Source organism: Lactuca serriola, chromosome 4 (genome assembly GCF_051521515.1).
Source record: "Lactuca serriola cultivar US96UC23 chromosome 4, Lser_US96UC23_V15, whole genome shotgun sequence".
Lineage (NCBI taxonomy): Eukaryota > Viridiplantae > Streptophyta > Magnoliopsida > Asterales > Asteraceae > Lactuca > Lactuca serriola.
Genome location: NC_136411.1, coordinates 5266552 through 5282308, shown reverse-complemented (window position 1 = coordinate 5282308; position 15757 = coordinate 5266552). Strand labels below are relative to the sequence as shown.

Genomic DNA, 15757 nt, shown 5'->3' with positions numbered 1-15757 from the left:
TTTGTTTGTGTATATAACAATAGTGAATACAAACCAATAGTTTTCAAACAATACTGGTTAGAATTATAATCCAAACGACAACAAATTTTTTTTATGGAATACAGTATTATTCATAAAATACTACTACTACTAATAATAATAATTATAATAATAATTATTATTATGTAAAGTTTTTAGAATACTCCTAATACTTTACAAATTTACATACATCTTTATCATTAGTCATTACATTAATGAAATCATTGCGGTTAATACGTCTACATATTTTTTTAGTAAGATACTTCGGTTAATAAATGTGAGTTATATAACAATTAAAGTGTTAACGTTTTATTAGTCGACTGTCTTTTGTAATTGTATTACTTTTGTATTTTAGGAATTTACGGTAATTATTTTAATAAAATTAATAAGATTATGAACTTACCTGTGTAATTGATATATTTGGTTTGAGTATAAAATTCGAAAAATCAAAATAAAAGATAAAGATAAAATAAAAGATACAAAAATACAAAAATATACCTTATTTACATTTTATGTACAAATATACGGGTTGACTTTAATTGGATGCAACATACATTTATTATATTACTAGGTTACAACCCGTGGAAACCACGGGTTAAAAATTTTGAAAAAAAAAAATATTATTAATAAGAGTTAAGTTTGTTTAGCATTTGTTGTATTGATTATTTAAAATTTAAAATTAATATAAACATAACTTTGTAAAAAAGATTATACATTTGAATATATGTTAAAGAGAAACACAATTAATCCATATAAAGGTAAATATGAAGATAACTAAAATGCATCTTTCAATATGTGAAAGCTTTATGAAGTGTGAGGGCAAACCATTATTTTTTGATTTGAGTGAGCAATCAAGAAACACCATGTGACATGTATTAAAGCCTGAAAATAAAATATTGAAACAAATTAAATTTTATGGATTACAATGCTATATAAAAAAAATAAAAAAAAATAAAAAAACACAATTGTTTGAATTTAAAAACTACAAAGCATTTATAAATTTCTAAAAACTTCCTTATACACAACATTGGAAGTTTTGTTTGTAAGTTTACCATCCTTATCTAAAATTAACAATTTCAATCATTCTCTACTTTGAACTCTAGATAAGGCAACATATAATTGTCCATGTGAAAAAACAGGATCTTTGAGATACAGACCAACCTTTGATAACGACTGCCTCTGACTTTTATTAATTGTCATTGCAAAACATACAACCAATGAAATTGTCTTCTTTGAAATTTGAAGGAAACTTTTTTTTTTCAGATGGACTTAAAGACATTCTTGGAATAAAGGTTTGTTTTCCAATATTAGTTCCAGATATGATAATTGCCTCAATAACACGTTTGCCCAGAGATTTCACTTGCAGTCTAGTGCTGTTACATAAACCATTTTTCTGATCAATGTTTCTTAGTAATATAACTGGAACACCGACCTTTAAAATTAACTTGTGATTTGACAAACCTGATACTTTAAGACCATTTAAAATATCTGGGGAGTATAAATTGGGATCAAACTGATTATGAACAAACTCTGATTGGCAAAGACTATCTGAACTTAAATATTCTAATTCATCTCCGGGAAACAATGCTAACAAACGATCATTGATTTGTTGGACAACTTCATTTTTCGGAGTTAGTATAGCTCTTTCTTGAAAATAACTCGTAACGTTGAATTTTTCTAAGATTGAAAGATATACAAACTCAATTAATGAACCTATAGGATCATGTGCATCATTAATGAGAATATCATCCGGAACATCAATAATCGCTTCACCATCGTTTGAACCACCAACTTTTCCTTCTCCTATATCCAAAGCTAGTTTGCAAAACTTTGTATTTTTCGAATATCAGATGGTTCCCTTCCAACGGTTAGTCTCATGTTTATTGTTAATCTATGTACTTTGCATTGTTGTCATATATATGAAGAACTTAAAGAAGCATTAACGATATTTTGTCTTCTACCTCCTTGAACAACAGGTAGAATCTGTCTGAAATCTCCTCCAAAAACAATCGCTTTCCCTCCAAATGGAATTTTTGAGTTTCTAGACTTATCGAACTTACATACATCTTTCAGAGCTCGATCTAAAGCTTCAAATGCATGCTTGTGGACCATAGGTGCTTCATCCCAGATAATCAATGAGCTTTTTCTTACTAATCTGTCGAGTTCGCTATCAGGCGGTATCTTACAAACAGAATCCTCCGTAAGATTCAATGGAATTATAAACCGAGAGTGTGATGTCCTACCTCCAGGCAATAATAACGATGCAATACCACTTGAAGCAACATTTAAAACTATATCACCTTTACATCTAATTGTTGCAGATATCGTCTTCCAAAGAAAGGTTTTGCATGTTCCACCATATACATACACAAAAAAAACACCTCCTTTCTTATCATTGACTGTAGTCATGATATCAATAAAAATATTTCGCTGCTCGTTTGTTAATGCATGAAACATTCGTTCAAACTCTTTCTTTAAGATGGGTATATCATAGTCTAGCTCCTTCGTGATAAGGCGATTTGTTGAAGAAGAGACTATATCAGAATCAGGGTAAGGCATTTTGTTATAATTTTTAAGACTGGTGTTGTTAGGAAGTAAAATCTGTTCGATCTCAAACAAAGTCAGGTTTTTAAGTTGATCTTCATTGAGTGTTATACCTGTAAAAATTATGAATATGTAAAAAACAATATAATATTAAAAACATTAATTTTTATAAACAAAATTTTACCCTGCATATTGAAAATATATAATATTCGTTTTTATAAATAATGGTATAAAATTATAATACCTGGAGACTTTAATCTACGTTGCTGGTTGTAAAGAATACCATCTGACAACTGTTGCCATGTATTTTCCCAAACAAACTCTGGTCTACCCAAACTGTCAGACATTAACATCGTAGCAAATAAGAAACGCAGATAAAAACCAGTTCTTGAATGACTTGCTTCCTTAATTGCTTCGACATATTCTTTGTCGTCGTCTAAGAGGCCCAAAGCATAACATGCATCTCGAAAAGTAGGAAATTCTTCACCATTTACCGTACGAATTTCTTCAAATGATTTTGGACCTTTCACTTTATTTAAAAGAATTCTTAGGAAGTATATTTCACCAAGTTTAGGTGAAAGAGAGTGAATCCTTCTTATTGAACGTCCAATTTTCCTTGGCTTCCACAACCTATCATTAGGTTTCCAAACGAACTTTGTCGGAAATTCAACATATGTAAGTTTTCGTGCATCTTTATTAATTTTATTACATTCCATCCAAAATGTGAACATAGAAGCAGCAACTGAAGGTTGTTCAAGAACATCATCAATATCATCCAAAATGTGAACATATATGACTTGTTGTTGATCAGGAAGATGAAAAGGTAGTCGCATCACAAAAGGATATCGGTAATGAACATCATATTTAAATATTCTTCATGATGCTTCACATGCAGATAAATATCTACAATCATAATAATCTTTTATTTCATCCACAACCTTTTCTTGATGAGAATCAGTGTTGATGTCAATAGCAACTGTAGCTCTATCTGGACCTTTGTTTATATATTTAAACAGATACTTTATGGAAGATCCTTGATTGCACCATTCAACATTAATATGTGTCTGATATCTTTTCAACAAATATTTGTTATATGGAACAAAATTTCTGTTGTCTAACTTGACACTTGATTTTTCGACAAAGTATCCATTGTTTCTTCTCATATATAAGGGATAAACATTGACATCAACTGAAGAATGATTGCAGAATTGCTTTGGAAAATTTTTCGAACATTTCCTGTCAACCATGCATGGGCAATTCATATTTTCAGCTCCACAAGGACCATGTATCATGAATTCACTTACAAGTGAATACAACTCTGGCTCTTTATTGATATTTGGAATCTCCGTGGAAATTATCGGATCAATATATTCAACAGTAGGCCGCTTGGAGTCAACATGCATAAATAGACAAATATGACTATGTGACAAACCTCTTTTTTGAAATTCAATTGTATAGACAACTACAAATTAAATTTACAAAAAAGATATGATTAGTAGTGAATGAATTATATATGCAAATAATAAATAATGTTAAGAAACGAAAAAATATTTAAATTATTTTTTGTATTAAACAACAACTTTCAATTACTGCTTGAACGATGCCGAAAATTTTATTTTCCCGTATGTCTTTAATAAAAGCATCAAGCTTTATTTTGAATAGCCTACATAAGATATCAGGTCTATCTTCTAGATGCAATGAAGTGTTACGAAGAAACCTTTTAACTTCAGGCCATTTTGGGTTACATGTAAAGGTTATGAAGAAATCAGGATATCCAAACCATTTACATAAGGACATGGCGTCAAGGTAGTTTTGCATCATATAACGCGCACCGCCAGTGAATGAGGTAGGTAAGATAACACGTTGTCCGATGTTGGATATATCTCTATTCCCGAGGTATTGTTGATTACGTAAAATCTCATAAGACTCGCATCTAAGAATTTGTTTTTTGCTCTTTATGAAATGTAATCTCTCGCTTTCAATCATAGTATAAGCGTCTACCAAAAACTGTTGGAACAACCTTTTTAAATTAAGAATTAGTGAAAAATATTGATCCTTGTCCTGTATTCTATAAGAAAAAAATTCTCTCATTGTACAGTTGGGCCGCTTGCTGTTGCTTGAAGATGTAATACCTCGATGTGGTATGTCAACTCTGTAACCATCATCACCATATGGAAAAAGTAGTGGATATTGAAGAGGAAGGTATGATGGATGTAATTCACTAATACGCCGTAGAGAACCAGATGAAGTTTAAACAACAATATCTCTATTATCAATTGAATCACCAATATCTCCAACGATCAAAGCTGCTACCTCAGAAGCAGACGGTAGGTTGTATGTCCTTCCATCTTGGTCCCTTCTTCCAATAATTCTCAACTTGATATCAACACGAGGATTTTCATAAAAACAATCTCTAACCATCCTATAAGATTGAACCAAGACATCATTTGAATCTAACATCAATTTCAAATCATGTATAATATCATCATCAAGGACAGAAGAATTTGATGTAGATCATTGCTTTTCTCCACTGCAAGTAATATTAACAGATAAACATAAGATAAATAAAGAAAGTTATATTGATCAATAAGATATATATTAATGTGATAATATTGAAAAGTGTACCCCAAGCATGTTCGTCTATTTGCGATTTCATTATCAGTATTGTATATGTACAACTGAGAGAATTTTGGTTTAAATCCCTGATTTGGTAAAAGGCTTCCGATACTATGATAATTTTGACCACTAAGTCTAAAAATGTATGGAGCATTGCCTCTATTGATTGAGGAATCAATTTTGCCACCCATCGACGTAAAAGAAAACATAGAATTGTAAGAACGAATGTTCTTCATGAAATGTTTGCTTTTAGAATCTCCAGATCTAAAAAGAATTTCATAACTTGGAGGTGCATTCTTTAACTCTGGAAGTTCAACTTTGCCATAACCACAACATAGAGAATAATTTTTCATTATCCTTTTTTTTACATTTGATAGATTCATATTTCCATAATTTTGCAAAACATGTTTGGCATACAACATTCTGATCACCATGATCCAAATAATCTGTGAATTAAGGTTTACATAAAAAAAAGTTAATAATGTAAGTTTAGATAATTGAAAATGATTGGATAAACAATTGTAAATTTTATACTTTTTAAAAATTTACCTTTTGATATACCGTTGTATATGTTTTGATTGCTTTGACCATCGTTGTTGTCTTGATCGGATGTTAAACCAATTATTGAATAAGAGATAAATTTGCCCTTTTTTTGTTTTTATTACGATTAGGATTGGTTGGCATGACTGAAGATTATCTCTTTGTTGCTGTAGATGAGTTGTTTGATGTGTCACCATTTGAAAATACAGAGTATTGTCGAATATTTGGTAACGGTGATTGAAAATTGTTATTTGAAATATCCATCGCTAGGGAAAAAAGATTAAAAATATGCATTTTTAAATATCATAGAATAAAAATATATATTATTAGATGAAATGGTAAAATAAATGACTTACCATTGGAAATGTTAGATAACAGAGTTCTAACATTTAAATGTGAAAGAGGATTTTGTAACATTGATTGTTTTGACATGTTTGCAGTTTATTTAGATGAGGTTATGTTTTTATTTCGATGAACAACTCGGTTGATTTTCTCTGTAAAAAAATGTTAATGAGAAATGAGTCAATATTTAACATGAATTAAAAAGTTTTATTTTATATATTTGAACAAACATAAAAAATTTAAGAGCAATCAAGTATATTACCGTTTGAATCCAATCCGATGTTTGGTAATGGTGTCTGAAAACTGTTATTGGAAATATTCATGACTGGGAAAAGAAGTTTGAAGGTATACAATATTAAATACTAGTTGTGAAACCCGTATATTATACGAGTTAATTAAAACATAATGTTAAACATGAACGATTAGATGAAAAGTTTATTTTGAATTTGAAATATGAAATAAGTGAAAATTATGAAAAAAAAACGTGCAAAAAATAAATTAATTAAAATTATGTGTTTAATTGTTAGACCCGTGTACTAAACGAGTTATTATAATAAAATGTTAAATACAAATGTTTAATGTGTAAATTTATTTGAAATTTAAAATTGAAATTTCAAATTTGAAATTAATAGTTATTATAGTAGGTTTAATTTATGGAAAGTAAATTAATGATATAGTGGAAATGAATAATGAAGTAATTAACAAGTGGAAAATAAATATATTTCAAAATTATGATAAAATGACATGTGGCCAAATAAATGAGAGAATGACAAGTGGCAATAACATTTTCATTTATTAGGGTAGATGATACAATGACAATATATGTATTATAAAATAAAAATATTAATGAGATACCATTGGAAATGTTAGATAACAGAGTTCTAAAATTTAAATATGAAGATGTTTGTAACATTGGTTGTTTTGACATATTCCCATTTGACATAGATGTGCATATGTTTTTCTTTCGATTGACCACTGCTTTGAATCTTTCTGTAAAAAAATCATTATAAGAAATGTATAAATTATAAATAATAGTGTAATTGTTTGAAGGATAGAAAGAAAGTGTAAAAACAATGGTGTATGTTACCGTTTGAATCCAAGCCGATGTTTGTTGACGGTGATTGAAAACTGTTATTGGAAATATCCATGACTGGGATAAGAAAATTGAAGGTAAACAATATTATATATGATACAATAAGATTGTCGATTATAAAATTAAATTAAACAAATAAATGACTTACCATTGGAAATGTTAGATAAAGAAGTTCTAATATTTTAATGTGAAGGATGATTTGGTAACATTGATTTTTTTGAAACATTGGCACTTGATGTAGATGCGGATACGTTTTTACTTCGATGGACAACTCCTTTAAATTTGTATTGAGAAAAAAATAATAAAAATTATTAAAAAAAATTAAATAATATTACAAATCGATAGATAATATATGAATATTAATATTGATAAATACATATTACTTTAAAAAAACATTTCAAATTAATTACTTTTATATTTAATTGATAAAAAAATGTGTACAAACAATTAAGTAGGTTATCTTTTCATTTCATTTTCAAAAGATGTCACATAGATGAAATTGAATGGATTCATTTGGTCATACCTTTTTTTTATTGTCCAAATATAACTTTCTTATTCTTCTTTTTTCTCTAGCCTGAACATGATAGATGTTTCTATCTGAATCTGCATAAGCATATATATATATATATATATATATATATATATATATATAGAGAGAGAGAGAGAGAGAGAGAGAGAGAGAGAGAGAGACATAAAATAGTTATAATTGAGATTTAGAAAATTTATAAAGAAAACAATAACAAATTTATTGAACGTACCGTTAGATCCCGGGTTACTAACATTTGTAGAACATAGAATTTGATCGATTGATGTAGTGTACATCGGTATATGTTTTTATTATCAAGATAGAAATTATTGAATTTTATCTTCTTATTAGTCTTATAAACATCCATGTTAATTGTTAATATCTGAAATATAAGAAAAATAAGAGAAAATATATTAATGGTAATTTTTGTTGAGTGAATATTACCATTATGTCCTTGGATTATTATATAACACTTCAATCACAAACTGAATCAATGCAACACAAACATTAAGATTGTACTATAATAAATAAAGAAACTACAAGCATTAAGATTGTACTATAATAAATAAAAAAACTACAAATTTGGAGTATACAAACATAGTTAAAAAATTCAGAAAATTGAAAATCAATACAATTGGAGTATATTTAATAGTTAAAAAATGCTAATATAGAACCACAAAGAAAAATTCGGCCTTTACAATTAAAAAACCATATCCTCTAATAAAATAGACATAAAGGGTAATAATGGTATTTTACTAATATAAAGATAAATAACAACAGCAACAAACGACATTGAGAAGCAGGGGCTTACACAAAATAAACCTTAAATTAATAAAAATCCAGGCAGGGGTAGGGGTATATTAGTCCAATTTGATTTACTCCATACTTAAAGAATGCAAAAAATCAAAATTGGAGTATATTTCATAGTTTAAAAATGTAAAACAAACATATAGATATGGTGACATATAGACACATACGCAGATATGCCCAAGGTTAAATACGATATTTTACCAATATAGAACCACAATTATAGTATACAAACATAGTTAAAAAAATGCAGAAAATCGAAATTCAAAACAATTGGAGTATATTTAATAGTTAAAAAATACAGAAAATCGAAATTCAAAATGAAACGCTTCTATTGATTGTACAGAAATGCTATTATAGAACCACAAAGTCAGATTTGGGCTTTTCTAATGAAATTTTAGCAAAGTACAAAAGGCAACTGATTACCTCCGATTCACTGGTAATTGAAGCTGTTTCTTATTTAGTTTTTTGAACCTTTGAAAGTGTGAAATGAGATTGAAAAAAAAAAGACGATGGTTTCATGATTTCAAATCTCCAATTGTTTCATAAGGATCATTAATGGCTTTTTATCATGAGATGCACCATTATGCTTAAGAGACAAGTTTGTATTTTGTTATAAGTCTAGCAGTTCGAGATATTAGAGCAATAAACTGAGTTAAAATTCAGCTTTAGTTGCGTGCATACCAATTAGTTTTTACAATTTTCAAAGTCCTGATGTCTAAATTTTTAACTTGTTATTTTAGTGCAACTTTTTGTTGTAATTTCTTATGATTTTTTTTGCAGTCGTTTTTTGCTGTTCTTATTTTAGTTCTATGTTTTCTGTTTAGGTCATTGTTAAAAATGTGGATTCCCAGATACAAAGAATGGTCAAAGGACATTGAGAAGCAACAACAACAAAGGACATTGAGAAGCAAGGGCTTACACAAAATAAACCGTAAATTAATAAAAATCCAGGCAGGGGTAGGGGTAAATTAGTCCAATTTGATATACTTCATAGTTAAAGAATGAAAAAAATCGAAATTGGAGTATATTTCATAGTTTAAAAATGTAAAACAAACATAAAGATAGAGTGAAATACAGACACATAAACAGATATGCACAAGGGTAAATACGGTATTTTACTAATATAGAACCACAATTGGAGTATACAAACATAGTTAAAAAATGCAGAAAATAAAAAAAAAATTGAGTTATTGATGGAAGTACAAAGATTGATTCACATACAAATATAGGCACATAAAGATAGAACCACAAATACAAATTTGGCCTTTACAATTAATAAATTGTATAACATGATCAAATATAAATTAAGGGGTAAAAAGGGTATTATTCCTATTAAAACCTGTAATCACTTGCCACTAATAACAAATTACATTCAAATTTCAAATTAATTTAATTTCTATTACAAACTTTTTCAAAATTTATGTAAAACATGACAGAAAAGCCTTTGTACTGTAATATACTACAAACCTGTACATTTTCAAAATTTATTTTGCCTTTATTTTGTTTATATTTCAGATTCATTGAGGGATTACACAAAGAAAGCTAAAAGTACAATCAAAACCAATACGAATAGAAATAAAAATTTATATTTCTGTTTTTTTAGTTCGTGGGCATTTCTGTCACGTTTTATAGAAATACATTTTTGTTTCTGTTTTTTTGTTATATTTTTTCTTCTTTATTATTAGTTGATTGTATTTTGTATTACTTGACTGGTAGGTACTATTTTTTCTTAAGGGGCATTTCTGTCATGTTTGACAGAATTACATATTTGTCATTGATTTGAACCGGTTTACACCAAAAACATATTAATTAAAGGGAAATAAGATATGATGTACGCTTAAACAGAACCATTTTTAGTTGTTAATATTACTAAATACGAAATTCTCTTTTTTGCATTACCCTTCTACTATTTACTTAGTGTTAACCTTTAATTCCATGTCACTTAATATGTTCATCCATCTTTTAGTCATGTAGGTTTTGATACAATCTTTACATGAAAAACGTCTATCAAAACATCAAGCCTATGAAAGTGGACCGGGTGTAAAAAGTATTTCATCGTTCCTAATGGCCAATCTTTAGCAGTAGGTAGTAACAACCAGATGTTGAGAGTAACAAAAACAATGAGAAGCAGAATTTAAGTCGCAGAATTCAGAAGAAGAAAAGAATTTTCAATTATACGATTAACAAAAACATTGAGAAGCAATCATATATAATCATGAGAAACTTACCGAAGGATTGAAGTCGGTGATTGAATATCCGAAATTAAGAAGCAGAATTGAGATGCAGAGAGTGTCCTGGGGATTGAATTATGTAATTGAATATTCGAAATTCAACTTACGTGAGATTATTCAGATCCACAATAACCACATAATGCTGTAAAGAAATACTGATTATCATATGTTTCAAATATATACTGACAAAAATATGATCAAATCGACATAATAATAAGAATTAAATGTATTGATATGATTGATAAGGATACCATAAAAAGATGCTCTTAATCGGGTAATTAGATAACTTTGGTTAATGTGTACCGCTGGTAGCAGATTAATTTTGTGAAACCAAAAAAGGACGTTATATGGATTCCATATTGGACTCATTATTAAATTTAAAATTTCCATATTCAATATTGATTTCTAAGGGAAACAAATAAATGGTAAAATATGGTATTTTATATTTGTAAAATACGGATTATCTGCATAATTTGCTTAAATGTGATTTATTTTAAGATCTTTCGAATCATAATACATGTCATAGTGGTATGTGTGTATCAAAAAGCCTAACACATCACATGGAATGAGCTGGCGAGGGCATATTAGTCTTTTGCATATGTGTATGTATATTTGAATTGTATAAGAATTTAAGCTAAATATTGTGTTACCGGTTAAAATTGTATAAGTTTTCATTTAAGATTTACTCGAAGACAACAAAAAAAAATTCAATATACTGCTTCTCCTAGAGTCTCTGATATTTTACGTTGTTTCTATATGCATAATGTTTATTATTTCAGATAAAGTTAAGCATTGCTGGAAAGGATACTGTTAGGGGGGATGATTTTGAATAATATTATTGGAATCTCCCTAATAAACAAAAAAATGATTTTGAATAATGCTATTGGAATAGTAGATTTTACCATTTCATCCATGAGTATCATCTCAATTGATTTGACAATAGTGGGGTTGCCATCTGAAAGTGATCTCCACAGCCAGATGATAGACACTTTTAGTGTGTAATCATCCTTCATGTTGTCCAAGTATTTAATCAAAGTGATGTTTCTATCTGCCATTGTCACTATAACAAAAAAGTACACACAAAAATTATAAACAGAAATAAAATTACCATTATGTCTATGGAGTACTAATAATATAAGAACAAACTCAATAATGCAATATGGTTATATTCAAACACTAGGTTAAAACCCGTGGAAATCCACGGTTGATAAATTGAAATAGAATTATAATTTTCATTTTGTTTGTATAATAAAAAAACATATCAAAGTTCACAAAAAATGAAGAATAGTGATATTGTAATTTACATGAATAAATGAAATGCAATAAAGTGTTTTAAATTGTTTATTTAATATGATGGATGAAATATTATTTTTTACAAGTAAATAAAATATGGTACAAAAACACTGTTTATAAATTCTGGAAAACTTCTTTATAAACAACATTGGAAGTTTGATTTGTGAGGGCACCGTCCTTATCTAAAATTAATAATTTTAATCCATCTCTGCTTTGAACTCTAGATAAGGCAACATACAATTGCCCATGTGAAAACACTGGATGTTTGAGAAACAAACCAACCTTCGATAATGATTGTCCCTGACTCTTATTAATGGTCATTGCAAAACATACAGCCAATGGAAACTGTCTTCTTCGGAATTTGACGGGAATCTTCTTTTCTGATGGAGTTAAAGACATTCTTGGAATAAAAGTACGGTTTCCAATATTAGTTCCAGATATGATACGCGCCTCAATAACACGTTTGCCCAATGATATAACCTGGAGTCTTGTCCCATTGCATAAGCCATTTTTCTGATCAATATTTCTCAGCAACATAACTGGAACACCGATTTTTAAAACTAACTTATGGTTTGGTAAACCTGATACCTTTAGACCATTTAAAACATCAGGTGAATATAAATTTGCATCAAACTGATCATGGACAAATTCAGATTGGCATATACTATCTGAACTTAAGTATTCAACCTCATCTCCTGGAAACTTCGATAACAAACGATCGTTTATTTCCTGAACGACTTCATTCTTTGGAGCAAGTATTGCTCTTTCTTGAAAATAACTTGTATTGTTGTAGTTTTCCAAAATTGAAGGATATACAAAGTCGATTAATGAACCTATAGGATCATGTGGATCATCAATGAGAATATCATCTGGAATATCAATAACTGTTTCACCATCGTTGATACCACCAAGTTTGCCTTCTCCTATATCCAACAACCATTCTGCAAAATCTTTGATTTTTTCTATACCAGATTGATCCCTTCCAATAGTTAGCCTCATGTTTTTTGTTAATTTATGGATCTTGCAATGTTCCCATAAATATGAAGAACTTAAAGAAGCATTAACAATGTTTTGTCTACTTCCACCAGGAATAACAGGTAGAATCTGTCTGAAATCTCCTCCAAAAACAATAACTTTCCCTCCAAAAGGAATATCTGAGTTGCTAGAATTTTCAGACCTAAATACATCTTTCAAACTTCGATCTAAAGCTTCAAATGCATGCTTATGGACCATAGGAGCTTCATCCCAAATTATCAAAGAGGTTTTTCTCAATAACCTAGCGAGGTCACCATCTCGACTTATTTTACAAACAGAATCCTCTGTTAGTTCAAATGGAATTATAAATCGAGAGTGTGCTGTTCTACCTCCAGGCAATAATAATGAAGCAATCCCACTTGAAGCAACATTTAAAACAATATGACCATCACATCTAATAGCTGCAGATATTGTCTTCCATAAAAAAGTTTTACCAATCCCACCATAACCATAAACAAAGAAGACACCTCCTTTATTTTCTTTAACTGCACCCATGATATCAAGGAAAATGTGACGCTGCTCATTTGTCAATGCAAGAAACATACGATCAAACTCAGCCTTCATAACAGGAATGTCATAATCTAACTCCTCAGTGATAAGTCGATTGTTTGAAGAAGAAACAGAATCTACATCTGGGATAGGCATGTTTTTATAATTTTTGAGAGTGGAATTGTTCCTTAGTAAAACTTGTTCTATCTCGAACAAAGTTAAGTTCTTAAGTTGATCTTCATTGAGTGATAAGTCTGGAGGATAAAGAGCAAATTAATTAGAATTATTATTAACAATTTTTATTTATAATTAAAATAATAGTTAATGTATGTTTAAAAATAAATAATTGAGTTTTTAAATAAATAGTAATAATAATAAAACTTTAATACCTGGAGATTTGAATCTCTGTCGTTGGTTATAAAGAATTCCATCTGCTAAATATTCCCATGTGTTTTCCCAAACAACCTCCGGTTTAGACATACTGTTACACATCAATAATGTAGCAAATAAAAATCGTAGGTAAAAACCAGATCCATAATGACTTGCTTCTTTGATTGCATCGATGTATTCATTGTCATCATCCAAGAGCCCAAGAGCATAACAAGCATCCCTAAAAGAAGAATATAGTTCACCATTTACTGTGCGGATTTCTTCAAATGATTTTGGACCTTTGACCTTATTTAACAAAATTCTTAAGAAATAGGCTTCCCCTAGATTAGGTGAAACCGAATGAATTCTACCAATGCACTTTCCTACCTCCCGTGGCTTCCAAATCCTATCACCGCGTTGCCAAACAAACTTTGTAGGGAATTCAACATACGTAAGTTTCCGTGCATCACTGTTAACTGCATTACACTCCATCCAAGCTGTGAACATTGAAGAAGCAACAGAAGTTTTGTCGAGAACATCGTCAATATCATCGTCTTCCCCATAAACAATTTGTTGTTGACCAGGCAGATGAAAAGGCAGTCTAACCACAGAAGGATACCTGTAATGAACATCATATGTAAAAATTCGCCATGATGCTTCACAGGCAGATAGATATCTACAGTCGTAATACTCATTGATTTCATCGACCGTATCATTATTATCACATTCATTATTGCTTTGTTCAACGACAACTGTAGCTCTATCAGGTCCCTTGTTTATGTATTTAAATAAATATTTTATAGAAGACCCCTGATTGCACCATTCAACATTAATATGTGCTTGATATCTTCTCAATAGATACTTGTTGTATGGAACAACATTTCTATTATCCAAATGCACACCCGATTTTTCAACAAAATGACCATCGTTTCTTCTCCTATATAAGGGAAAACCATTTTGATCAACAGACGTATGGTTACAGAATTGCTTTGGAAAGTTTTTAGAGCATTTTCCGTCCACCATGCATGGGCAATTGATATTCTCAGCTCCACATGGACCATGAATCATGAACTCATTCACAAGTGAATACAATTCTGGATCTTCATCTCTGTTTGGTATCTCGGCGGAAATCATCGGGTCGATAAATTCAACAGTCGGTAACTTGTATTCAGAATGCATAAATAGACATATATGACTATGCGGCAAACCTCTTTTTTGAAATTCTATTGTATAAACAACTGCAAAACATTTTGAACAAAATAAAATTGTAATAGACCGTAAGAAAAAATATTAAAAAAAACTTAAACTTTTATGGATTATGAATAAAAGATAATTCAATTACCTGCTTGAATAATGCCGAAAATGTGATTCTCCCTTAGGTCTTTAATAAATGCATCAAGCTTGATCTTGAACAACCTACATAGTATATCAGGTCTATCTTCTGGTTGAAGTGAAGTATCCTTAAGAAACCTTTTAACCTCAGGCCATTTGGGATTACACGTAAAGGTTATGAATAAATCAGGATATCCAAACCATTTACAAAGCGACATGGCATCCAAATAGTTTTGCAGCATATAGCGCGCACCACCAGTAAAGGATGAAGGTAATATGACACGTTGGCCAATGTTGGAGATATTTGTATTTCCTTGAGCTTTTTGGTTACGTAAATTCTCATAAGAATCACATCTGAGAACATGTTGTTGCCTGCGTATATAATACAATCTCTCACTTTCAATCATAGTATACGCATCCACCAAAAATTGTTGAAATAACCTTTTTGAATTTAAAATTAGTGAGAACGAATGATCCCTGTCTTGAATTCTAAAAGCGAAAAATTCTCTCATTGTACAT

The 15757-nt window shown here is 29.7% G+C and overlaps 1 protein-coding gene across 1 annotated transcript; it reads right to left on the bottom strand.

Annotated features, from left to right (window-relative positions):
- Positions 1 to 1207: 1207 nt before the first annotated feature.
- On the bottom strand, positions 1208 to 3395 carry LOC145098003 (uncharacterized). The gene is made up of 3 exons (XM_079035688.1): positions 2807 to 3395; positions 1947 to 2675; positions 1208 to 1833 (listed from the first exon to the last, which is right to left on the bottom strand). Exons 1-3 carry the CDS (start codon positions 3393 to 3395, stop codon positions 1208 to 1210), a joined length of 1944 nt encoding a protein of 647 aa, XP_078891814.1.
- Positions 3396 to 15757: the final 12362 nt, after the last annotated feature.

Bases quoted from the DNA above. Each gene is read 5' to 3' on its own strand.
- LOC145098003 (XM_079035688.1), bottom strand. From the start codon at position 3,395: ATGCGACTACCTTTTCATCTTCCTGATCAACAACAAGTCATATATGTT. The intron at 2,676-2,806 runs GTATTATAATTT...TAATTTTTACAG, and splicing joins ACGTAGATTAAAGTCTCCAG to GTATAACACTCAATGAAGAT. The intron at 1,834-1,946 runs GTTCTTCATATA...TTTGCAAACTAG, and splicing joins TATCGTTAATGCTTCTTTAA to CTTTGGATATAGGAGAAGGA.